Raw genomic sequence first — 27,846 nt, 5'->3', positions numbered from 1 at the left:
AATAGCTAGGACTGCTATAGTTTTTATGATTTTGCAATCCAATTCCAAAGCAATTTGATTCTGAACAGGTTGACAAATAATTTAAATAAATTATAGGATGCAGAGAAACATTGAAGTCTCTTGAATAATATAAATATTTTCTTCTAGTGCACTGGAGAGTGTCCCATGATGAACCGCTTGAAATATTGATGTATGCTTGCCTTGGAGTTGACAAGTATGAAGCCGCCCTTTATGAAGCAAGTCTGCGCATAGCCTAGTTAAAAGAAAAAGGAAAGGGAAAGAAATAGGATTGAAATTCTAAATTTGAAGTTAAAGCTCTGAACTATAAATAGATATTGATTACCAATGTAGCCATATTACGTATACCAGGTTAATTGGCTTGACTTTTCCCAAAGAACTCTAGAAAATGGTTTATGGAAGATGCAGCAAATGCTGTGTTAAGAGAAGCCTATTACCATGTCAGACATCTCAGTTGCTTCAAAACTATAGGCTTGGGGCCCCCATCTTGCTGCAGTACCCCAAGGCCTTTGCGTTGATCAGGAGTGTCCACAGGCTGGAGTCAAAAACGGCAAGGTGGCAGCTACAACTATACAATGGGAACTCCACATATTCTGCAGATCACACCATCATGGCCAGCATCTGAACTTCTTTGACCATACCCTGCACACGCCCCTGGCTTGATATTCTTATGCTCCCTGACCTACCTGAATTTTTGTTCTGAGACTGCCCACACCACCAATGGATAAACTGTTTAATCAATGTGCAAGCTCTGCAATGCAATGGCAGCCAATTCTTCCTTCCAAAATTCAAAATGTGCGCCCAATCCAAAAAGTTGGAGGTCCCTGCTATAGGCAGTGCAGAATCGGTGGTAACTTCTCCCCAGATAGTAGCATTATAGTGAATAAAAAAATACATAGAGATTCCTGGAAGATTATGTCCATTAAGAGGAATAAGCTATTTTAAAGACACTATAAGGCAAGAGTAATTTTCACTAACAGCTGCCAAGAGTGTCTGCAAGGGCGGGTGTGTGTGTGTGCTGCTTGTCAAAAATGGGCAGGGCTTTGATCGCACACTTGAAGCTACCCGTAGACCCCCCTACCTAACAAGTTGACAACTTTACTGAAGAATTAAACTTCAGAAGTAGAGAAAAAAGTGCGAGAGCCCAGTTATGTGGTATATTTCCCCCCACCACCAAAAATTAAAATGATGCAGTTAGCAACTATCATATTATTGATACACTGTATCTAGAATATTGACATTTCTAAATACTTGGCAATATTAGGAGTCCAACTCTCATCAGTGAAAAACAATAATAAATTGCTGGGAGGTTTGGGAGCAAAGTACCTATGGTCTGGAAGAAGATTAATAGTCATTCAGTGTATACACTAAACAGTCTGTACATTGTATGACTATTTTATCCTAGAAATGATAAAAATTCTGATTCTTTATTTGAAATTAAACAATACCTCTTCTTGAACATCAAGCTCTTCATTCTGGTTGGTTTCTGTGAATTCTATTGGTTCCTTTGACTCCTGCATCAATGATATCTGGGCCAAAAGAACGAAGAGTTATCAATATGACAGATAGCGAATTAATTAATAGAGTGGATAATATTGTTCTGTTAAACAATTAAATATAATTCTCTGAAATTATAATTGTTTCATTATAATAGAAAAGGTAAATTAAAACTTCAGTAAAATTTATTTATTTATTTTCTATCTCGCCTTTATTATTTTTACAAATAACTCAAGGCAGGGAACATCCCTCTTACTCCTTCTTCCTCCTATTTTCCCCACAACAACAAGGTGGGTTGGGCTGAGGGAGAGTGACTGGCCCAAGGTCACCCAGCCGGCTTTCATGCCTAAGGCCGGACTAGAATTCACAGTCTCCTGGTTTTTAGCCCATTGCCTTAACCACTAGACCAAACTGGCTCAATGGTACTTGAATCTGCACAGTGTTATTTTTTTGAAAGTTATTTAAATTATATTTAAGTATCCATTGTTAACATTGTTTCCCCATAGACAGAGATAACAGAGTATATCCTTTTCTATCAAATATTGCAAACCAGGATGAAAACAATCAGGACTTATGTGAAAATACATTTGCCTGTGTGTAAATAAAATGCACTATCAATATATATATATATAGAAATAAAAATATGTACAGGCCCTACCTTTTCAGCTATAGGGTCTTGGGCATCTCTATACATGACTTGACTCTGTATGTGGAGTACAGCATCATGAACAGTCAGGAAAAATAATTCTTTTTGAATGTCATCATCAAAAAAGGCACAGCATTCCAATGTTTTAATAATGTGGTCTGCAGAGAAAACATATAATAAAATGTTACAAACACATAGAGATAACAATCAGTTTACATATTCAGGCCTGTTAAAACTGTATATACAAAATCATCGTAAAATTCAGGTGTCTCCCCCCACTAACAGAATAAATAAATAAAATAAACTTCTAAAATGCTACATTAATTTGTTAAACTGTAAATAGTAATCCCATGAAAAAGTCTCTTTTCTTAAAAAGAAACTTTAAAAAACTCTTTTAAAAAGTTTTTTAAACTTCCCTGGGTATGCCATATTAAGCTTATTTCAAAATACTGTAACACAATTTATAAAATTGTAATTTATAAGAAGAAATATAGATTACAGCACATAAGAAAATGGGGGCTAAATTAAAGTACAGAATATATGGGAGACTTCCATAACTTGAACAGGGAGGTTTATCGTGAATTCTGCACTGTTGGTAACTCACTGGATCTAAAAATTAAAGGGCTGAGAATGTAGTTAGGGATTGTAGTAGGAGATCATTACTATATTACTCTCAAAAATATTAATTGCAAAAATATTAACTGAGTCCCAGTCAGATTATGGCACAGTTTGCCCAGGGTTAATCCAGGACTGTATTTCCATGCTGTTTTATAAATTAACCCGCAGAGCTGTTCCATTGGATAAATGGAATAAATTATTCCATGTATATCAATACCAAAACGTATTGATATACATGGAACAAATAGTTGATGAGGTGTGTGTAGTTTTCATTAAGAAAATAGCATGGGTCAGCTAGAAGGAGTTATATTCTCCCCTCCCTCACAGTCCCAAATGGATTTCTTTCCTTCGCATGGTTGCTTCTCCTGATGCCATGTCTAGCTTGACTTGCAGACTGAGAGATGTCCCCTTTCAAACTTCTGTGGATTTGTGTTGCAACAGTTAGCCACCCTTCAGCAAAAGTTTTCTATTTGTTCTCAGTATACATGCTTTCCTTTAAAATAATTCTCACAAAATCCTTGCTGGTTTTGCTGAAAACATTCCGGTTTCCATGTCTTTATACCAAGTTCACCTTTTGATCCTTCTAAAAAGGTAAATATTGCCTAGAATCAACCTGATGATTACATGGATAGTTCAATGTTTCTTGACTATTTGGAAATGATTTGGAATCACCAGATTCTGGGAGTCTTTTTTTTAAACTTCCCACTCTAGTCTACAGCCCTGGGATTTCTTAATGGTCTCTTTTCTTGAAGAGATCTCTAGTCTTCTCCCATCCAAATATTAACCAGGTTTGATCCTGCTTAGTTTCTGAGACTAGTCAAGGTCAGCTTGTTCTCCACGCTCTCAGCTGGAGGATTTTCTAAGCCTTGCTATTTATTATTTCTTTTTTTAACTAAGGAGTATAGAAAGCCAAGGATTCTGCATTCAAAGCGTTTCCTCCACACTGCTCCCTGCACTCTGTTCCCTATAACAAATGCAGCCTATTAATAATGTATAGATTTCTATTTACCTAGGTGGGACGCGATGTATACTGACACATCAATTCTCTTGAACTCTTTGACAATCTGAAAAAAAAAGATGTGGGTTATCTTAAAGAGAGCTTTAAAGACATTTGGGGAACACTGGAGTGTGTTTTCAGAATTAAATTTCCTGACTCAGGTCTCAGCTTGTAAATCTAGTATACAGTGCCATTTTGTACACTAGATTTAAAGGTGGCATTGATAAAAGATAAAAGTGCAGATTTAAGGGTCTAATCTGAAATGATTACTTCTGTATCAAATTAGATAAACTTTTATCAAATCAGATAAACTTTTAAGCATGGATGAATGACAACTTTGGATGTAATGAGGGGCAAGAGTTTCTTTAGGTTAGAGATTGAAAGGAAATTGGGAAGTGTGGCAAATAAATCACATCGGAGAAATCATAAAAACCTTAATACTGTATTCCAGGTCACGACTGAAAATTTAGAATTAAACAGGATTCCTAACAGATAAAAGCACCTGGGGATCAAAATAGACATAAAACCACTTAAAAGTAAACAGCATCAATCCAGATTATCTTGGCAGAGAAATTTATCTGTAATTCCTCCAGTGTGATCACTATCTAAATGTGGGTTTCACATTTATTATTTGCATTGGAATACCTTCTATTAGCATAAAAAGAACCTTTTTTGCAGGTAGATCCATAAAGAAAGTAGGATCCTCCTTTCGGAGGGTTAAAGGAGGATTAAAACAGTTTACACCCCTCATGGTTCCGATTAGGATTGTAGTCCTTACATTTACTTTTTTAATAAACATACATTGTAAGCCTATTTGCACAATGGAATCACAGGTAGTTTGTCTCATAAATTTCAGAATAGTTATAGAAAGCCAAATCAAGGCTTAAAGCTTATTACACAGGTAGGTCATGATTAGTGTAAGTTTGAATAGTGAGGTATTTGATTTAGTGCGAATTATAAATTGATACCAGGTTGGGTTTAATGCGAGCCAAAATTCAGTTAGTGCAAGGCTAGTGGGTGCCCAGTTGAGGCTAGTGTGTGCACAGTTACTGTTGGGGTTTTAGACACTAACCCTCGTGTGTGCAAAATGGAGAACCGGAAGGTTGTGTTCAAGGAAAGCTCAAAAGAGAAGAGGCTCATTTTGAAGAACTAAAGCAGAATATAGGAGATAGCAGATACACATTTCATTAATAAACATATAAAAATTAGGTTTAAAATTTTAATTGCCTATTTCTGTTGAGCTGGAACCAGTTACCCTCTTTTCCATAGTAATATCACTTCGAATAGTGCAGATTCAAATAATGCAACCCTTTCGTGGGATTCATCAACTGCACTAATTGAGACCTACCTGTACACACATATTGTAGCTTGTAGAAGCCATGTAAGAGTTACAGAATGATTAGCATTTCTGTAATTTTAAATATTATAATTTTAACAATAGGTAGACGAGAAAAATGAGAACATATTCTTACTGTTTTCATTACTCTGACTGCTACTACATCCATGAAAGATACAGCTCCAAAGTCAAAAATTAGGCTGTGGAGTGGCACTTGAGGGACACTGACTTTGACGGGAAGTTCGGAATTCCAATCCACCTGGATTTCCACTTCTTTGGTTGGGATGTCCAGCTCTGCAGGGTCTTCTGGATCTTCATCAGATTCAAAAGCCTCATTTACAGTACCAGAATTACTGATAATGCCATTCTAATCAGAAGATGAAGACATGTTCAGCACAGTCCTTATTTACAAAGGTATATATATACAGATTTCCTCCATAACAAAATATTTCTAATCAATTCATGGCAAAGCTAATATTTCATATGTTCTTTACATGAGACATGATGATGTATACACAAACTTTCCAGGGAATCAAATTGATGCCCAGTTGTTTAAATGCCAACCTGTGTGTTTAGGAACATACAAATGCTTGCATAAAAGAACTACAGTAGCCTTTAAAAGGAGATGTTTTTGTTTGGGAAAACAGAAAACCGTATTCTGCGCCCATAGAAAGTTATAAAAATATGCATAACTTAAAACAAAACTTTGGATTCTCAGGAAGCCAAAGTTGACCATTTATTCCGAATTTCATTATGCCATCTGCACAATGAGATAAGCACACTCTTGTTGCAAATTTCACAGCTGCAGTAATTTCTCTGTACCCAGATTTAATTGTTGAACGAGCACATTTGATTATCCACCTTCTTCCAGCTAAATACTTCTCAGCTCAACAAAGGTTCTGCCCACAACTCTGCTCCTGCTGACTCTGGTCACCCACATACACTTTCAAGTCATTCTCCAGGTCTTGCTTTGGTTACAAGTTAATTTGGTACTAATTATTCTCTAATCCTTGAATCTTCTCTGTAGTCAACCTTATTGCCTGGCCTAGATGCTCTAGCTCTGATGCATTTTTCCCTTCAAAGTCCTTCAAGCTCTGTATCCCCTCGCTTTCATTATTTAACCTGTCAATTTTTTCCAAAGACGTGTGAGACAGAGATGCAAGCCATTTTTTTCAGAAAACCTCCCAGTTTTTTAATGCAGGAATCCATTTCCCTCAAATACTGTTGCTATATGCCCTATTCATCCATTCTCACTGTGTTAGATTATCTTGTCTGCTTTTTGTTTCCTTTCCCCTTTTTTACTGAATATGGTTTTTATATTGTTTTTATACTGTATTTTGTAAATACTTTCTTTTGCACATGAAATTACTGTATACAGGTAGTCCTCCCTTAACAACCACAATTGGAACCAGAATTTCGGTTGCTGAGCTAAGTGGTCATTAAGTGAATCCAGCCCGATTTTACAACCTTTTTTGCAGCAATCGTTAAGCGGATCACTGTGGGCATTAAGCGAACCATGTGGTTGTTAAGCAAATCACACGGTTCCCCATTGATTTTGCTTGCCAGAAGCCAGCTGGGAAGGTTGAAAATAGCAATCACATGACCATGGGATGCTGTGACGGTCATAAATGTGAACCAGTTGCCAAGCACCCAAATCGTGATCACGTGACTGCAGGGACAGTGTAATGGTCCTAAGTGTGAGGACTGGTCGTAAGTCATTTTTTCCAGCACTGTCATAACTCTGAACTGTCACTAAATGAATGATTGTTAAGCGAGGACTACGTGTAATAACATTAATAGTGAGATGTACACTTGCAGAGAGAGAGAGAGAGAGAGAGACACTAACAAACTAGCAGTGCGGATTAAGTACTTTGGGGATTCACAAGAATCTTGAGACTCACTTGCTAATTAGGTTTTTGTGCCTACCAGTAATTTAAAATAAAATAGAAAAACAAATCATATGTATAGTAAAAAAATTTCAAATCTATTGCCTATCATAAAATTCTTTTAAAACAACTGAGTGAAGAACAAAGATTGACACTTTACTTTTGTTGCTTTTAATTTTCCTTTCTTGATTAGTTTCTGTATTTTTCTCAGAGCCTTGAGCCTTTTGTTGTACACCCGCACAGCATCAAATCCCACCTACAAAGAGTAGAATTTAGTAATTTTGTATTAATCGTTTTACATATGGCAGGAAAAGAAACATCTTGGCAGAAATCCATTAAAAATAATGGACCTCAATTTTATTTATATATATATATATATATATATATATAATTTGTCATCTTTCTTTACCACCCAACTCATATTATAACGACTCTGGATGGTTTACAGACAATTAAAAATAGAAGAATAAAATGTCATTAAAACAATACAATATAAATATAAATATATATTATATATAAATATAAAAGTGGCATATATAAATATAAAAATGTAAAACAAATAATATAAAATTCAAGATGGCAAATAGTGATATTTATATGCTGACTCTCTTCCATCACATAATTTAAGGAAGAAAACATGCATTCTTAAGCAGTCTCTCAGCCAGTTACCAGCCACATCCAGGTCTGTCTCATTTCAGCAAATTTACCCCCTGCTATGCTTTCAGACTGAAGACTGTATTGATATTTTGATAAGCATAAACAGCAAACATTTGAAAATATCACACTACTCACAGTAGATTTGAGACTGCTTCTTAGGCCATCAATATTAGCATAAAAAATGGGACTTGAAAATTTGAGAATCTTCACTCCTTCGGGTTCAACAACCTGTTGTGAAAGTAAGTATTTCCTTCATTACAGGCAAGCCCTACTTGCTTTTGGCCTAGAAAAAACCCTGGTAGAACTTAAGCAGAAGGGTATGGGACTTAGACATTCAGGTGGACAGAGCCAAACTGTCCCATTTCTCATGTAGATGAATTGCTCTCTCCCCCTGGACACTCCCCAATTACTTCTAGAAGATTCTGTACTTGCGACAAAGAAGGGTCTTCTCCCTAGCCCATATAGATGCTCTCTCTACTAGGGTGACAGCTGATCGATACGCCAACTTTCCATATGAAGATCAAGTATGTATTTGCTCAACCACAGAGGTTGAGTCTGCTTCACACATCCTTTTAAAGTGCCCACTGCACTCTCATTGGTGATGAGAGCTAATACACCCACTCTTGAATCTGATAAACTCCACTCATGATGAGGAGGTTGAGGTATTCCTACTAAATGATAAATACCCAGATGTTTCAAAGGCAGTAGCAAAATTTTTATTTATAGCCTTAGTTTATAGAAACCGTTTGGTGCATTCAATGAATTGTTAATTTTATAGGGCTTCTTCCTCTTATGTATGTATGTATTGTTTACACATGTATGTATCAATGGTGTGGTGTGCTATATTTTAAATTCTGTGACTTGATCTTGAACCATAAATAAACAAATAAATGTGTTTGCTTAGTAACCATTTCTGTTAGCAACCATTTCGCTTCGCCTCCCTCATTACACCTATATTCGATTGCTGACATGCCTTTCCCATTAAAATTACTCCTGGACTTGCCAATTGTTTTGTTTATATTCCCGTGAGTTCCTACAGGAACAGAGATGGCTTTTGGGCAGAGCAGCAACCTCTGTTTCTGAAAGTTGAACAGGATCTGCAGGCAAGGGAGGATATGGACATTAATTCACTCAGTGAAACTGTTAGCTATTAGTTGTGAATTAAAAAAATAAATAAACCAACCAATAATTAATATTGTTCATAGATATAAAGTACCTCATATTGCAAAGGTATGGATTCTATATATTTTAACTGCTTGTATTTTCTGAAGTAGTGGCCAAAGAGGGATTACATGCTCTTTGATAGCATATACCCCTTCAACACACACACACAAACACACACACGTGTGTGTGTATAATATACGTAAGACAATGTATATACAGCATTGTTTTAGATCTGTAAAGATTATGCACTTTCCCCATGCCTAATCCATCTCTAACAAAAGAAAATATTCTTCTTTTTCCTTAGGATTTTTAACTCTACCATCGACCCCCTCTATCAAGACTTCTCTTTCCTAATATTATTGTCTAAAAGCAGGAACAAGCAGCCTTTGGCATTCCAGATGTTGCTGAAATATGATTCCCAGCAGCCAAGACAATTTGGCCTATGAAGAGGAATGCTGGAAATTGTAGTTCTGCAACTTCTGTAGGTTCTCCTACAGTGGTTAAGAGGAAAAATGCTGTGATCTCTTTCTTAAAAATAGTCTTTACAGGGCTATGGTCGGAAAGCCACAGAATTGATCTAACAGGAATTCAGCTTGTGCAGTTAATATATTGAAGTAGCAGATACACACAGAAATGAATTGATTTTACTTGATATGCCCCCCTTTTGAGGAGAGATGGGCGGTGATAGAAATGTGAATAATAAATAAAATAAATAAATATGCTTCATATTATAATTAATTCTCTATCGGCCACTGTAACTTTTTTGATTCATTATGGGACACCAGAAATAGATCTTCCAATCATTTTGTCACGCGGACTGCATTTCAATCAACTCTGAAATAAATCTTAAAGCAATTTAACTTTTTTTCCTCTAAGTGTATGAAATATTAGTTTGCTAGACAGCCTTACATTTTTGTATTCTTTGATGTTCTTATATAGGTCTGTGCCAGGAATATTGCCAAGGCTACCCCAGGAAGGACTGACAAAACAAAATAAAAAATTGATCAACATACAGATTTAAATATTAAACGAACGTAATATACAGAACAATTCATTGCAAGCAGTGATAGCTGAGCCACAATTTATCACCTGATTTGTGAAATAAATAAAAAAAGCAGTGGTAGCTGAGCCATAATTTATCATCTAGGTAAAGGTAAAGGTTTCCCTTGACGTAAAGTCCAGTCGTGTCCGACTCTAGGGGGTGGTGCTCATCTCCGTTTCTAAGCCTTAGAGCCGGCGTTGTCATAGACACTTCCGGGTCATGTGGCCAGCATGACGACTCGGAACGCCGAAGCGGTACCTATTGATCTACTCACATTTGCATGTTTTCGAACTGCTAGGTGAGCAGGAGCTGGGACGAGCAACGGGAGCTCACCCCGCCGCGCGGTTTCGAACCGCCGACCTTCCGATCGACATCTCAGCGGTTTAACCCGCAGCGCCACCACGCCCCTAATTTATCATCTAATTTGAGAAATAAATAACAAAAGTCTAGTTGACAGGGGATTAATCTGATTATCAGCTTGATCCTAGAACTGACTTTATGGTATACAAGTACTTGGAACTGTTTCTTCTTTGCAGCCTTCTCCATTGTCATATCTTAAGGCCAGCCATGATGGAAGTGAGAGGACCCTTGAAGGGCTTCAGAATTAAAGCCCAAACAATATATTTGTCTTAGAAATCATAATGAAAGCTAAACGTATAGCAGCATCCTCCGGAGGAGCCAAGTGAAGGCAGGATGTTGCTATGATAAAGACCCTGCCCCTTTTGTAGCACCTGTGACATCACACACACATTCCAAAAAGATGGCGCTTAAGGTGAGATGCTGCTTTAATCTTTTCGATGAAAGCAAAAAAATTCTACAGATGCAGGAAGAAGTATCCATCTATTTCTTGAGCTTTTAATCCCGGTTTATAGAGATAGCAAAATCAAATGATAACCTAGATAGGTGCTTGGATGCTGCCTCATTAAAAAAAAGTGGTAAAAATACTGATAATGTGCTCTCATATTAGTTTTCTATATGCAAATACTTCTTTGCAAGTGTGGAAGCAAACCACAACTCCCCACCCTAAGACCAAAACAGAAGCTTTTTCCAAAGAAACAATAGAATAACCTCCACTTTGCTGAATGGATCAGTAGCAGCTAAATTAAAAATCTCACTAGTGTTCATAAGGCTAAAGAAGCACATCATTTTTAATCTGAAATGGAGACAAAGACTGCCTTTTTAAGGGAAGTCTTTAGTTCTTTAGCGTTGTTGCTGTTGTCATTATTTCTGAAATCACCTACAGATTGTCTTAACTTTAGGGTTGACTTCCTTGTAAGGGATTGCCCAGTTAACCCTTTGTTTTTATTTCACCATAAGAACAAATTACAATTTCATCACAACATTTTAAGCAACGTAATCCAGTGACTGTAGCCATTCATGCTTGAAAAATAGCAGTCTGTTGAGTGATTTGCACTTTTTTTTTATCTTGGGTAACAATTATTTTTTATATTATACTCACAACTGGACTCTCAGTACAACTGTTAGCAGTGCAAATATCAAACCAGCAAGTAATCCTAAATCCAGTCCCAGGATGATGGAAGCAATACATGTGAAAACCCAGATCATCTGGAAAAGAAATAAATGGAGAAGTTAAATCACCCAATATCAATTTCAGTAGGTGGTCTACTTCAACCTAAATGTTTGTCTTAGCCTCATGTTCATTTAATCCTACGTTCTTGCATGTGAGGAGGTTAGCACCTCCCCATAATGGTTGAAGAGTGGCTGTCCAACATAGATTACACGGGGACGTGGTTGGAAAGCTCACACCGGAGGATCCACACTAGCTGTGCTCCTTCCAGTAACCAACAAATATCTGTTAGAGGAAAGGACCATACTCTTACTGTCTTCCTAAAATGCCAGTTTTCTATATGTACAATTTATAAATGTTTGTGCAGTCATCCTTTTGAACTATTATAGGTAGTCCTCGCTTAATGACCATTCGTTTAATGATGGTCAGAAGTTACAACCAGAAAAAGTGCTTTACGACCTGTACTCACAGTTACAACAATTGCAAAATGTCACACTACCCTCGCAGTCATGTGATCACAATTCAGGCACTTGGCAGCTGGCTTGCATTTACGACCAGTTACAGCGTCCTGCAGTCACGTGATCACGATTTACAACCTTTTTGGCAGCAAAAAACTCCATTGGGGAAACTGGATTTGCTTAAGGACTGTGGTGATTCGCTTAACTACCTGTGATTCGCTTAAGGATGTGGCGATTCACTTAACAGCCATTGTAAAAATGGTCATAAAATCAGATCCAGTCACATGGTGACTCACTTAATGACTACACTGCTTAACAACCACTTTTCCAGTCCCTATTGTGGTCATTAAGTGAGGACTACCTATATAACCTATATATTATCTAAACTTCCTCAGTGAAAACAAGGCCTATGTAGGAACACTGGAAGGCTATTTCATAAAAGAGGAATTAGTTAGAGAGAGTTACAAGTCGCATAACAAAACTGTCCCTGAGATCTTCAATGGTCAGAAATCCACTGTAATATCCAACAAGTCTAGCTCTTTGTTTTGGGTTTATTTTTTTCCCCAGTGACATGAGTTAAAGATTAATTATTAAATGAAATGAAAGGCGGCTGGTTAAATACAGAAGAGATCAGTTCAAGTGTGACCAACAATTTGCAGCTTTTTGTGAACAAAACAGGAATTGGACTCACAGCATCTGCCTTGCTCTGCCTCCACAAACGGGGGACATCGCATACTTGCATGAACATCCCTTTTAAGTTCGCAATGACCACAGCTGCCAGAACAGACTACAAAGAGAGAAAGAAACATTAGCCTTATTGTTCAGGTAAAAAGAGAGAGATACCAAAGAAGATATATGCAGGGGTGTCTTGGGGGGTGGTCAAAAAAGTCAAGATGGTGGTTGCATCTGTGGAATCAAAGACCGACCCTTGTTTATGGGCATTGGACAGAAATAAAAAATGCCAGGGTTTTGAATGCATGGCTGTGGTCACCATCTTGACTTTTTTTTACCTGTCCTGTGGATAGATAAATACAGGTAGTCCTCGCTTAATGACCACAATTGGGACTTCCATTTTGGTTGCTAAGCGAAGCGGTCATTAAGCAAATCCAACCCAATTTTATGACATTTTTTGCAGCAGTCATTAAGCAACTCACTGCAGGCGTTAAGTGAACCATGTGGTCATTAAGCAAACCATGTGGTTCCCCGTTGATTTTGCTTGCCAGAATCCATCCAGGAAGGTCGAAAATGGTGATCACGTGACCATGGGACACTGCAACAGACATAAATGTGAACTGGTTGCCAAGCGCCCAAATCATGATCATGTGATGCAAGGATGCTGAGATGGTCGTATGTGTGAGGACTGGTCATAAGTTGGTTTTTTCAGCACTGTCTTAAGTCTGAACCATCACTAAATGAATGGTTGTTAAGTGAGGACTACCTGTATAGATATAGATGCTGCCTTTCCTTCAAGTGCTCGAGGCAGCTAATTTAGGGATCTCCCTCTATTTTATCCTCACAACAGTAGCTAAGCTGTATGATGTAGGAAAAGAGGGATTTCTGTTTATCAGGAACACAAAACATTAAATCAGTGGTGAAATGCACCAGAATAAAATACCTTTTGCAGAGGTTCCAGCAGTTTCCCCAAAGCTACAATAGCAATTAATACAATTCCAGCTGAGATTATGCCAGCAACCTGAAAATAAAGTATTTTAAAACAACAAGGAAATAAGGTTTTTTTAGGGATATTTATGCAAAGTGGCCAGCTTAAACACTTTTAGTGACCTATTTTCAGTACAGACTGTGAGTTTTCAAAATAACATTCCAACAGAATCAGAAATTATTTTTGTTGCTATACAACAGTGTAGCAAGGCTGGCTAGGGAATTCTGGGAGATGAAGTCCACACATCTTCAAGTTGCCATGGTTGCGGAACACTGCTATACAAGGAAATGTGATAAAAATCCCATTTCAAAAATTGATATTTTTAAAATTAAGGTTCATATTCATATACCAATGAAGATGTCAGATCTACACATGTCTCTTTAATATGTTACAGGAATTAAAATGTTGGGAGAGGGAGATAGAGCAGAATTACCAATAGTAGACCTAGGAGAAGAATGCGTATGTCTACAGGAGCAAGCAAGTTGAAGGGACAAGGAAGTCAACTCTGGAACAGCAACCAGCGATAAGAAAGTTAACTGCCATGCAGCAGGTTAGGTTTGACCCAGCAACCTAATAAGTCAACAAAAGGGAAGCTGAGATGGTATGAATAATGGATGACAAAGGATAAAAGAGAAAGTTGGACAGGACCTGGTCAGAAGATGCCCAATTCATGAATTCAACTATCATCAATGTAGTGCTCCTGTCTTCCCCAACTCCTATGCATCACCTGGCCAGTTTTGTAGCAGAGCAAGTGTGTGTGTGTGCGTGTGTGCGCGCACACTTAAGCAATAACAATAAAGTTTTTGCAAGTTAATAAAGACTCTGTGTGTTCGCTTGACCATTGTAAAGGAATTTAGAGATAACCTTGTATGAACGATCTGTTAAGGAGAGACTTGGAGAAGCAATTAAATAGTCTAGAGGTTGAAACATGTATGAGGAACTCAAAATAATCCCACCTTAATTTGTCAGTCCAAAAGAGAACCTTGGACAGGCTTTCAAGATTCTGTTATTATACCCTACTATAATAAAGCCTCTTGAACTGGCCTTCCTCAAAGGGCTGACAATGCCTTCATTACTGTGAAAGGTCCCAAAGTTCAAATCTCTAACAATATTCTTCCTAACTGCCATGATTTCCTTCCTAACTAATAACTAGTCACAGTTGAACATGAAAGTGATGCTCTGATCATTCATTCAGAAGCCAAGGTCCATATTCAGTGTTGTCCCTGCAACCTAATGATTTGAAAGACCCCGAATTTTTTTACTCAACTGTCCACACTCAAGTCTTTGGTGAAACACATGATTAATGCAACATCTATGCATCCAACATGAGTACAAAACTACAAGTAATTACTGAGCCAAAATTTGCCCTAAGAGTTACGTAGCTTCACCTTTAATTCATTCAAATACCACCTATGCTGAATTCAATATTTCCTAGGATTTTAACTTTTCTTAAGTCCCTGTATAGGACCTCATAATATGAACAGCTTTATATCTATCTACCTTCCTACCTGGCTGTTGATCATAATAATCAATAACTAGTGGAATATCATTTTGCTTTTCCTCAAATATGCTTAGCTTGGTTTTGACCCAATTTCTGGTGGCTTAGTTTTTTCCCCTTAGCCAGGGACATCTGTGGGGTGGGGTGTTGGGGATCAAAAAAGTGAAGAATAGCAGCCATGATCATGCAGTTAGAGCTCCACTCCCATTTATATGCTGTTGCAGCTGCCATCTTTTTTTTACCCCCTCCCCATGGACACCCCTGTCCTTAGCCTATTACATCCACCTCCTTATAGCAAATTAATAATTTATCTCATTGCTTATTGCATTTGCACAGAGCATCCCAATTGTTTTCCAGTGCTGGTGAAACAATAGTGTTTAAAATTGCAAATTCTGCCAGCATTTACTAGTTTAAGGACTATTAGAGTATTGAAAAATTTGAGTCCCGGTCATGATAAGTAGATTGTAAAGCAAAGAGACCAAATGGGACTAGAACTGTTAACTTATGCATCTTTGCACAAAAATAATTCCCAATCATCTATTGTATCCAATGTGAATTTAGGACTGTATTTAAAGATTGCAAGACTTTCCACCAGCAGAATGGAAACTCCTGGATACTGTAGGACAGTATTCAGCTCTCTGCATATTCTCCAATCTGCTCCAGAGTTTGTGGGAAGCATATTCAGAGGAAATGCAGGCGGCTGCAAAGGAAAATCAGAATGGGAAAACATGGGAGGACAGTCATATTAACTGCATTTAATTAATTTAAACTAAAACAAATTTGGTTCTTGTCCTGGCCTAGCTTATTTGCATTTTTCTGAGGCTTAAGTTGTGGCTGGGGAATTCTGGGCATTGAAATCCACATTTCTTAAAGTTGCCAAGTTTGAAAAACAGTGTTGTATATTCTTACTTTACTGCATAAGAATAAATTATATCAACAATTCCAAAGTCTTCTCTCTAGTACGGCCTTCACTTCCTTTATGTTATGTTAAACTACTATGCAACTAGGATCAGTAAGAAGATGACTTGTTCAAAAATTGCTCCACCAAATCAGAAATAAGCAGTAGAAATGCCCTCCCTCTGGGCCATCTGAAATACCTGAGTTTTTCCACCAGTACTTTCTTGGACTGCAGTGCGAGACAGTGCGGTGGTAGCAGCAAAACAAGAAAAGGCTCCTGAAAAAATGTTGCTGATTCCAAAGGCAATAAATTCCTAGAAGATTAGAAAACTGGAATAAATAAAGAGTGTGTAAAGCCAAAACAAAAAAAGTCCATCATATATGGAAATATTTTCTTAGAACAGGGATGGACAAAGTAGATTCAGGTCTTCTGGTACGGCTCAGAATGAGTTGCAATAGACTAGTGTTTTTCAACCTTGTTTTTCAACCCTGGCAACTTTAAGATGTGTGGGGAATTCTGGGAGTTGAAGTCCACAAATCTTAAAGTTCCTCAAATTGGCTGGGGAATTCCTGGCTGGAAAAGTTTTTTATGTTGTGTTGTGTTGTGTTGTGTTATTATTTTATTTTATTTTATTTTAGATTTGTATAGCCCCCGATCTTAAACACAACTCCAGGCAGCTCACAACAATAAAACCAATAACAATAAAATCATAAACCATAAAACTATAAAATCAAAAAACAAAAACCTGGTGCCTCAATCATCCCCTTGAGATGCCCCACAACCAGCTCCAGATATCCTCATTCTATCCCAGTTCCTCAAAGCTGGCTGGGGAATTCTGGGAGTTGAAGTCCATACATCTCAAAGTTGCCAAGTTTGAAATACACTGTAGTAGACAGACAAAGGTTTCCAAACTCTGATGGTGTAACTGAAAACCACAAACCTGTTGTCCTTCTCTTCAATTTATTCCCCTAAAAAAAGGCGATGGGCTGAGCATCTACTCAAAAATAGTACAGTCCTTAATTTTGCTTCAAGATAGGCACATTACCAGTACAAAAATATGGTGTATAGATATTCCAACTTTCTCTATAAAAAATACATTTATGTGGAAATGAAAAAGATAGCAGAAGCATTGGGAAAAGATGGAAGGTTACAAATGGAAGATCATTGATGTAGCATGTTCTGCAAATCTGATCATTTCTTCATTTTCTTCGCAACTGCATTCATTTACTGTGCTAAATTGTGATTTGTTTAACCATAATTCACTGAATACACCAGTTGGCAAGGTTCATTCTAAGGTATAAGCCATAATTTACATGCCACAATAGCTGTGTTCACAACAAGCTAAACTAAAAACAAACCAAGCACATTAGTACTGTGTTGGGAGACTTTATTTCTAATTTAACAAAAAGACCGACGTCAATATGTTTACCTGCAGCATCTTCCTTTCCAATAAAAGTATTTAGGAAACTTGTATACTATTTTGCTTTAAATTAACTAGTTGAGGGTTGAACATCCTTTACAATAAAAATAGCAGCATGTGCTATTCAGCTACATTTCAGTCATAAGAAAGGCTTATTGCAAACACTAGGCATTCCCAAATCTTTAAGTTTTGGTTTCTCCTAAATTCACTTTTTTGTAAATATGTCAAGTTTGCTGCATGTGAGTGTTTTTCAAAGTTTGTGCTAAAATGCATATGTACTTCCGTGCATATTTTTCAAACAACTGTACATATATCTGCAATTGTACATAAGATACACAGTTTTAGCAACTATTGTTCCTAGTAGAATGCATATTTATAATTTGTTTTCATGAATATGTGCATTTTGCACAGATATTCCCTAATTTAGAGAAGCATGAATTTCAAAGGATAACTGAGTTTTGGATGGGAGACAAGTAGGGAATCCCAGAGCTGTTGGCAAAATGGGAAGTTGAAAAACATCCTGAAAAAAGGTAATTGCAGACTAGTTCCATTTTATTGTCAAGAAAACTCCATGGACTTATCTACATAGTGTAGTCACAAAACACAAGCTTGACTGGAGGGAGACTACTTTTATAGCCCAATTTAGCTGATGAATTTTGCCTACAATCAAACCTCACAATGACATCATGCCACATATTTCCGTAACTATATATTATGAAGAAGGGATGAGCTCAACATTGTCATTGAAACCCATTATGCTTATTCTCTCTTCATGAGTTCTTGCTCTTAAATGGTATAAAATTATTCTGTTTTAAAGGGTGACTATATTAATTCTCCCATTCTTCTGTACCAGCTACTAACTTCAGATCCAACATTAAGGCTACACATGCAAGTTCATTTATTTAGTTCATTAAAGAAAACTTAGCTTATATTTGACCGTTTTTCAGAAATACTGTACAGTTCTACATACCTGATTTCCATCGATAGTATAGTCATACTTGGTTGCATATACTTTTCCCACAGAGACAGCTATAGCATAAGCAACAATAGCAATGGAAAATGCAGAGGCCAGCATTTCTCCAAACATGTTCACAGCTGGAGGCTCAGGAGGCAAAAAACTAAAGAGGAAAAGAACCAGGAGAGAAGTGCATATTGGTAAGTGTATATGTATGGTTTTTTACAGGCACTCTTCAATACCATCACCATAAATGAATTGGGAATTTTTTGGGGGGGTTATTTTCTTACTTCAGAATACAAGGCAATAAATGCACATAAATATTTTATGCTGCAATATATATATATATATATATATATATATATATATATATATCACCGTAAATATGTCTATATATCTATATACATAGTAAATATGTTTATATATTCTATCTGTTTTTGCTGCAAAAAACAAATCAATGTGTTCTTTATTTTGGGAAATCATGAAATACATGAAAAAGAATCATTTCCAAAATGAAAAACCATTACAGCAATGCATATGCTTGATTATCCAAAATTACTATATAACTGCACAATAACTATGCAACTCTATATCCTCCTGTTTTATCTCAAGTCTGCATTTATTATGTACAAAGTATTCATACAGAGACAGTACAAGTATGATAGTAGTCTTCTTCTCCCCACCCCACAAATGGGTGAATACCCTACTACGCCCATTCGGCCAGCAACTTATTAGTTGGCATGAGCTAGAGACATCCTCAGGATCCAGCACTTTTGTCAAAATGGTGAAAGCAGCGTCTTGCCATCAGGGTCCAAGCTCTGCCCCATTCATATGTGCCTGCAACATCACAACACACATACAGAAGGGGCAGGGCTTGGAGACAACTGGAGATTCATTGTTCTCCCCTCTGTGGTCCTTTTTAAGTTTTCTCTGTAAACTCAAAACTCAGAATGTAGTTGCACTTACCCCTTGATTTTAATGTTAGAAAATAAATAATCTGCACTTACCCAGTAGGAATAGTTTTCACAATCCCTGCATTGTATTTCTTCTCCAGGTCAACCCCATATGAAATGCCAGTGGCAACTATTGTCTGGAGTCAAAAGAAACAACAAAAAGTATCACAGAAGTCTAATCTGGTTCTCCTGCCAGTTTAACCTCTTGAGTTTCTCAAAGCTGTTGGCTTACCACAATCACTTCTATAGGAATAGGAATAGGAATCTTGTGTCTGAAGTGGTCATTAATTTCTTTGACGGCCATACAAATAACGATAGTCAGCAGTCCCGCAACGAAATCAGCAATATTGGTGGTTCTAATGTTTTCGAATATTTCTATAAGTGTCTAGAGAGAGAACATAAAAATAAGACTCTCATTAGGATGAGAATTATTTGCTCTGATTGCTCAAGTAGGTAGGGCCCAAGTTAGCAAACCTGAATTACAGAAATAGTTCTATAGGAGGAACTTCTTAATAGTACACACTGATGGAATAGATTGAATAGATTGCCTCCAAAAACAGTTGGCTGTGCTTCATGAGAGGTTTTTCAGGGGAAACTGCATGGCCATCGAACTGGTATTCTAGAGCGATGTATCTCTTGCTTTAACAGATATATTAAAAATCTGCTTCAGTTCTCTTTATCAGATTAATTTACCCCATATGTTTGATCTTCTGTTCTTTTTTTAACTTGTTTTTATTCAGTTTTTAAAATTATTTTACTTTGTTTTATTCTTGAATAGTTTTATGGCCTTTGTAAACTACTTTGAGATATTTTATCTAAAATGAGAAGCAGTATAGAAATGCTTTTCATAATCAGTATTTTTTTCTTTTTAACAGCAAACTTATTCTGAATTCCATGATGGCACCAAACACGCATTAGATATTTACAGAAAGCCTTAATGGGAAGGAGAACTACAGAACAGCTTAATGAGGACCATGGATGTTCAGTGGGCAGAAAATGGTGGCTAAAAGGATATCCTGGTTAGAATTTGGTTAGCAGCCTGGTTGGAATTCTAAACTGGAGCATTCCACACCACAACATTTTGCTGCAGATTATTCTTGAAAGCTCCTCTTATACTAACAGGCTGTGTAACCAAACTGAGGGTTCGTATAAGGATGTTCAGGAGAATCCCAAGATTTGCAGAATAAGGAAAATCTTTTTTGGAGGGGGAGAGAGGCAATAAGGGAAAGAAATCTTCCACAAACAGCATACAGGTAGTCCTCATTTAGCAACCACAATTGGGACTGGAACCTTGGTCATTAAGTGAAGCTGTCACTAAGTGAAACTGCAACTGTGTTTATGATTTTACTTCAGTTTTCCTTTGCTTTACAGACCTGTGAAGGTTGTAAATGTGAGGATTGGTCACAGAGTTACATTTTTATCACCATCATAACTACGAACAGTCACTAAACGAGGCTGTCGCTAATGAGGACTTCCTGTAGCAGGTCCTAAGCATATCAGTGGATAACTGTTGACAGACTATAGATGGATGAGGAAACCAAATGCCTTAAAAGAAGACATAAATTATTGACTAAGCCTTGGAGCATTGGGCATTACAACATTTGGTTGTAGATCTTACTTGTATATAAATAATACACATGTGTATTTTCCATATTACAAATAATACATTAGATAGTGTTCTAATAATTCTAACCCTATCTGAATATAATATTTAAAATGACACTTACGAATGTTATAAATGCCACTTTATGTACTATCATGTCTCTATATGTTTTAATGTTTTATAATAATGTTACATTATTGCATTATCATGCTTATATTTTATTTGCTGCCTTGGGATGGACATGAATGTCCAGAAGCATGAATTATAAATACTTAAATATTTGAATTTTTTCCTTAGTCTCAAGGAAAAAAGAATAATGATCCCAGAATTTTGCTGTGCCTTGGGATAAAACATGTGATTTAAACAACTGATCAAGTTCTGTAATATCAGTCACCTGTTTCATGGACATTCTTTCCCCCACTCAGCACTACTAAAATGATAAATTTACCCAGCTGTTTTGTGGATTTTGTGCTTCTACCGCTGTGCACGATGAACTATACATTGTAGTCCCCTTATTCTATTATTCACTTGTTACAATGAGTTTGGATTAGATGGTAAAATAATGTTTAGAAGCAGCTTTGCCAACCTAGTACCCTTTATATATGTTGGGTGCAATTCCATCATTTTCAGCCAGAATAGTCAGTATCTGTATTGGCTGGTGATTATAGGCTTGTAGACCACAGAAGGACAACTCAAGGTTCCATGGCTGAAAAGAACATCCAGAGCTCCTTCCAACAATTGCTAAAAATCATCAGCAAAGTTTCACTAATTTTGAGGCAGGAAACTTAGGGCCTGAAGCTTATGCTCTAAAATAAGCCTAATATGGTAAGACAATGACCACAAAAGAAACTACCAAACTCACACCCAAATCCAAGAAAACAGGAAATCCTAGCCCATATGTGTGACATGGTCCTCCTAGGCTGTGTTATCTTACTCCATCCAATTCTACCCTTCTACCCCACCAAAATGTAAGTGTAGACATCAGCCACTCAAAGATCTGTTATACATCAGCACACTGTAGACCAAAAGATTGACAAGTTGGGGAAAGCAAAGGACCATATGTTAGGTAATGAAGTTCAGTTTAGTAAGCGATACTTACATAGATTATGGAAAGGACCCCGTTGTAGTTTTTGGTTGAAACGTTTAACACTATTTTTAATTGTGAAACAAATACTTGAAAAGCAGCTGCAGTTGTAAAGCCCCCAACCAGTGGATCAGCAAGATACCTTACAATGAAACCAATCTGAAGTGCTCCAAACACTAGCTGGGAAAAGGGAAAAAAAAGAAAATAATTTTCTGAACAGTTGCAAAATAATAAGTATAGCAAACAATGAAAAAAGTAAGAATGTAAGTCCTATAGCCCAATGCCACAGGACAAGATTCTTAATTTTTCTGAGCTTCCTTTTTTTTCCTTTTACTGAAATGAATAAATTTCAGCTAAGTTTATTTATCTATGTATTAATTTAATAGACTGTAATCCCACCCTTCAGTATAAATAATCTTCAGGCTTCTTATGATTAAAATAAAAACAATGCAAATAAGACAAAGAAATAAATAAAAATAGAGTTGGCCAAGAAGAATCTGATGGGGGATGATGATGTAAACCAGTGTTTCTCAGCCTTGGCAACTTTAAGATGTGTGGATTTCAACTCCCAGAATTTCCCATATTGGCTGGGGAATTCTGGGAGTTGAAGTCCACACATCTTAAAGTTGCCAAGGTTGAGAAACACTGCTGTAAACTAACATTATCACTAGAGCTTCCAGTGGCAAATATGACTCTAGAAGCATTTTCAGATTGCAGATCTCATCCTTTATTAGGAGTGCAGACTTATCATGAAAAGGTTGACCTCTACATCCTGATTAGATGATTAGTGTTACCCAACCAATATTTCTATGTTATCTAGGTTGAGCTTCAGCCTATTGGCCCTCATTCAGATTATTATAGATTCTAAGGTCTGGTTCAGCACATCTATCAGATTTAAAGGAGAAATAGCTTAATTGGTTTCATTTTGCATCTCTGGAAACCTCATCCAGCAGCTTCATGTCAAAATAGGGGCAACTCTAGAGCAGTCTGGGATGCAAAACCATTATTATGATAGTAAACCATTATTAATCTGGGATGCAAAACCATATTATGATAGCAACAGTTTCATATTGACCAAATGCAATGATTGTATTGTTAAAAACTAGGAGATCAAGTGAGCTATATTCAGAGAAGAACTTAGTACTTCTATCTACAACTTGAACTCATCTCTGGATGAATAACAGTTGAATCTAAAAGTTCTTGGAGCTGAACACTGACAATCTGTTTGAGCACCTTGTTCAAGAAAGGGATGTTACCAGTTGTGACAATCCACAAGGGCTACTGAGAAGCAGGCTTTCAGAAGCAGGCTTAGAACTATTGTCTTTGAAAGTAATCAGGATTTCCCGCTTTTATAGAAAGTATTCACATTTCTTTTATAGCACGCCCACCATTTCCTTGTTCCTTCCCCTTCACTGTCAAGAGATTACAAGAAACTTTCCCACTGTGGAACCTCATGTCAATTGAGATCTCCCCCTGCTGATTCCCCATTTGCAACCAGAAGTGATGTAATGCAGAAGAGGCTTTACCACTTCATTCCACTCAATATTTAAACTGGTTCCCATATCTAGACTTTAAAAATGCAACATATTTATCTCCTTTCCATCCTGTTTTCAAATGTTCACAGGACTCTCTCCCATAAATAGGAAACATCTGGATGGATCTGAAGAGGACTCTTTTTAAAAAATCAAATAGATGTTACAAAAGGAAGGTTTTTCTCTTCTAACTGAAAGAGATTAGAAACGATCATATTTTAATGCAAGAAAAAGAAAAAAGCCATGTGGCATTGCATAACACACATTCCAATATGTAAAGTTTAATTCCCAAACACAACTGTATAGTCACATTTAACAGCGTGTTATCAGATTATGCAAAACTATGAACAGATTATGCAAAAATTAAAACTTTAAACAAAAAAGAGCATTTTCCCCCGGTTATATAGTGAGTAAGCAGCAATATTCTGAGGCAGCTTCATCTGGTCTTATTACCTGGATAATGCCAACCAAAAAGGTGACAGTGCTGGAAATGAGTACACGCTGTGCGTCTCTAGAGGCGATGTCTACAGAGGTAGTTCCATTCATCCCCGTCATGTTACTGTTAACCATGAGGAATTTTTCATCTGGTGCCATGCTCAGTACTACTGAGCCCACCATTAAACTGACCACAGGGAAAGGTCCTGTTGAGAGGAATTATATGGACATATATATTTAAAATCTATATATGGGAACCAGTGTGGGACAGTGGCTAAGGTAGTGTTTCTCAGCCTTGGCAACTTTAAGATGTGTGGACTTCAACTCCCAGAATTCCCCAGCCAGCATGGCTGGCTGGGGAATTCTGGGAGTTGAAGTCCACACATCTTAAAGTTGCCAAGGCTGAGAAACACTGGGCTAAGGTATTGGATAAGAGCAGAACCCAGGTTCTACTCCATTATCAGCCATGGAAGCTTTCCAGGTTTGAGACAATGGTTCTCTCAGCCCAACCTCCCTCACAGGGTTGCTGTTGTGGGGGCAAAGAGGAGGAAGGAGCATTGAGTTGCTATATAAAAGGTGGGATATAAAGCTAACAAATAAATAAATGCACCAATAATTAACGATGGCTTGGTTCTACCTTTAGGTATATGTAACTATAGAGGCATCATCTGCAGTTGCAACTACCCACACAGAAGAGGCATATGCCATCTTTATAGAGACTTGTTTCCCACATGACAGTTGACTATATCCAGTAGGGTCCTTAATGCTCTGCCTTTGTGTATGTATTTGGATGCTGATTCCTGGGGATTCCATGGAAAGCAGGTGAAAAAAGATGCTTCTACCAGTCCAGTTACTTGACGCACCTACCCTTTTCTCTAACCTGATATGTTTAACAATGACTGAGAATGGAACAAGGCAGAAACACAATAAAAATATTCAGCACAACATCAGCACCCATCAGGAATAAAACAGGAATCTGCTGGTAAAAAGTATAGCTACTGCATGAGAAATGTTATCTATCTATCTATCTATCTATCTATCTATCTATCTATCTATCTATCTATCTTTCTATCATCTATCTATCATCTATCTATCAATCTTCTACCTATCCTATCTCTATCATCTATCATCTATCATCAATCTATCAATCTATCAATCTATCAATCTATCAATCTATCAATCTATCAATCTATCAATCTATCAATCTACCTATCCTATCTCCGTCTGTCTATCTGTCTATCTGTCTATCTGTCTATCTGTCTATCTGTCTGTCTGTCTGTCTGTCTGTCTGTCTGTCTGTCTGTCTATCTATCTATCTATCTATCTATCTATCTATCTATCTATCTATCTAATCTATCTAAGCAACTTTTATGTTACCAGTCATGAAATGATTCTCGGCAGTTTATAGGATAGAATTAAAATATAAGGTAAAAATTAACAAATAAAAATAATGACATCAACAGAAGAATACAGGGTGTGCATTGGGGAAGGGTAACTGAACAAACTTATTCCCAACCAACTACCATCAGGAGACATCTTGATTGCTACATCCTACCCTGGGGCCTCTTAGAGGAGCCAGTTTTTACATCTTTACAAAAAACAACTGGGTCAGGGCCACATGGATCTCAGGAGGAACACTGTTCCACAAGGCAGGTACAGTTCCTGAAATGGTAGTGTGGTTACTGAAATAGTGCTTTTCAGCTTCTTATTCTAATTTAAAGTTGATAGCTCTAGTAAGTAGTAATTTTCTACATTATGTTTCCAGGTGTGCATTCACTTGAATCATAATAATAGAATCTTATTTGTTTGTATATTCAATTGATATATCACCTTTTTGCTCAGGTGGGGACTTAGACTAAGTTTTAAAGCACTTAGTCTGAGTTTCCCCATTATTATTGTGGTGCTTACGGATTTAACCACACAACAAATTCTATATGAGTAGCTCCTGCTAATAATAGGTAAGTTCTACCAATAGTAAAAGTAGAGAGTATCCCAGTATACATATCATATGTGGATGTTATTTCCAACAATTAAGTATGGAAAAACATGGAGAAGCATGGAGAATTTAAATGCAGCCCAAACATACCATCACATAAAGGTCTATTATAGCAAACGGAATGCACCAAAACATTCATAAATTCAAATAAAAATTTGCATTCTCAAAGGAATATATGTCTGCTATTAAAATAAAAATTATTCAATTACCAACTGAGATGTGTCTTGATGTTCCTAAGAAGAAGTAAGTCAGGATGGGGAAAAATGCAGAATAGAGGCCATATCCAATTGGAACTGCAACCAGTAATGCATATGCCAAACCTGATAGTATAGAAATTTTTTAAAAACCTTAAATCGTATAATGAACTATTTAAAAATCAATCATAACGAATTATTGAAAATGTACTGTTCTTAATATGCAATCTACATTTGTATTTCACATCTGAGATTTGCTGCATGTACATCTAGGTAGCATATAATGTGTAAACATTCAGCAGGTAATGTTTACTGAGAAGTAAACCAGAGTTGGTTTGGAACATGTGGCATCTAAATGGACTCAGATAAATAGATAGATAAGAAATAAGCTGAAATCCTACAAAGTTTAGGGTTGCGAATATGAAAAGACATCTAAGTAAATCTGAGCAACCTTCAATGCTAGAGAAATGTCCATCAGCTTAATTGTAAACTGATTCAAACTTTTCTGAAACAATAGTGTTGGGGGGGGGCTCTTAAATGAAGAGAGAGGGACCTAGAATAGCCCCAGTGCCATTCAGCTTATGTCCCCAGCCCAGTCCTGTTTATTTCCTGAGGCTGAAGGTGTGCACCTCTCTTACCTTGTAAAGTGGCCACAAGTCCTGTACTGATGCCAGAAATTATATCACTGAGGAGCCATTCCTTAATCCTGTACTTGGGCAGCCATTCCAGAATTGGGAAGATGGTCTTGGTGACCAGGAAGGCTTTTTTTCTTGAACAGCTGCCAAAGACAAAATAGAAGAGAATATCTGCAGCTCAGGGTTGAACTGTGGAGCCCTTGGTGCTCTCTGAGCTTGGTTGTTTGCTTGCAGACGCCTCATTACCTGACTAGCTGACAACATCAGTGCATTCTGCAGTGCAGTGCATCAGTGCACTGATGATGTTACCTCGTTGGGCGATGAAACGTCTGCAAGCAAATAACCAAGCTCAGAGAGCACCAAGGGCTCCAGAGACAAAATGTTCACTTGCCAAAATAGTGAAATGTTCTGGCTCCCCTCCCCTGGTTCACCCCTGCTTGGATGAACCATTCCCCAAAGGGCTAGGCACATAGGCCAGTTACCTGCAGGTTTTCTGGACACGCTCCCTGAGTGTTTTGGGCACCACCAGCTTCCTCTCATTCTCCTCCTGGAAGGTGGACTCACTGTAGATGGGTCGAGTCACCACGTAGCGACCGAGATCCGGGAGGCCTCCCTCTGCCCCGCCGCTTGCGGCCATGGCCTTCCCGTGCCTGCTGCAAAAACAATGAAGGGGGCGGCCGGCTTTCCCAAAGCACACCGCCTCCACCCCGCCAAGGCAGCCAGCCATCAAGTACAACATGCCCTCCGAGCCAAGCCTACACTTGGACTTTCGCAGCCTAGGGCGAGAGCATCTGCTGCCAGCTTCTTCCCACCAACCACCTGGGCCGGCTCTCTTTCTCTCCGCGGCCCGACGGTCTTTGCACGCCAAGCAGGCGAAGCAGCCAGGCGACCGCCCCGACAGAGCAGCGGCAGAAGGAGAAGTTTCCCAACCGGGCGATTTTCTCTCCCTCGGAGAGTTGGGGAAAGCCCGGTTTCCTTAAAGGACGGGGAAAGGGGGCTGGGGGCGGGGGGGGGGGGAGAGTCAACTGGAGCACCCTGAGGGTGTTTCTCCTGTGCGCGGGCAGGGGGAGGAGGGCCGCTCCGGATCCCCCCCCCCCGGTGAGGGAAGGCGCACCCCGGGAGCCGCGGGCGGGCGC

General features: G+C 37.8%; 1 protein-coding gene across 1 annotated transcript; it reads right to left on the bottom strand.

Moving 5' to 3' along the window:
• Positions 1 to 229: 229 nt before the first annotated feature.
• Positions 230 to 27,347, bottom strand: SLC26A4 (solute carrier family 26 member 4). Its single transcript, XM_063307994.1, has 20 exons — positions 27,193 to 27,347; positions 26,714 to 26,853; positions 26,091 to 26,201; positions 23,904 to 24,091; positions 21,934 to 22,098; positions 19,464 to 19,616; positions 19,286 to 19,368; positions 18,294 to 18,441; positions 16,103 to 16,216; positions 13,463 to 13,540; positions 12,539 to 12,634; positions 11,321 to 11,427; positions 9,729 to 9,798; positions 7,791 to 7,883; positions 7,159 to 7,254; positions 5,249 to 5,479; positions 3,789 to 3,843; positions 2,174 to 2,319; positions 1,467 to 1,547; positions 230 to 253 (listed from the first exon to the last, which is right to left on the bottom strand). The coding sequence occupies exons 1-20, from the start codon at positions 27,345 to 27,347 to the stop codon at positions 230 to 232; spliced, it is 2,334 nt and encodes a 777-aa protein (XP_063164064.1).
• Positions 27,348 to 27,846: the final 499 nt, after the last annotated feature.

The sequence above is a fragment of the Candoia aspera genome, chromosome 7 (assembly GCF_035149785.1).
Source record: "Candoia aspera isolate rCanAsp1 chromosome 7, rCanAsp1.hap2, whole genome shotgun sequence".
Classification (NCBI taxonomy): Eukaryota; Metazoa; Chordata; class Lepidosauria; order Squamata; family Boidae; genus Candoia; species Candoia aspera.
The sequence above is the reverse complement of the archived record's forward strand: the minus strand, read 5'-3'. Positions and strand labels throughout refer to the sequence as shown.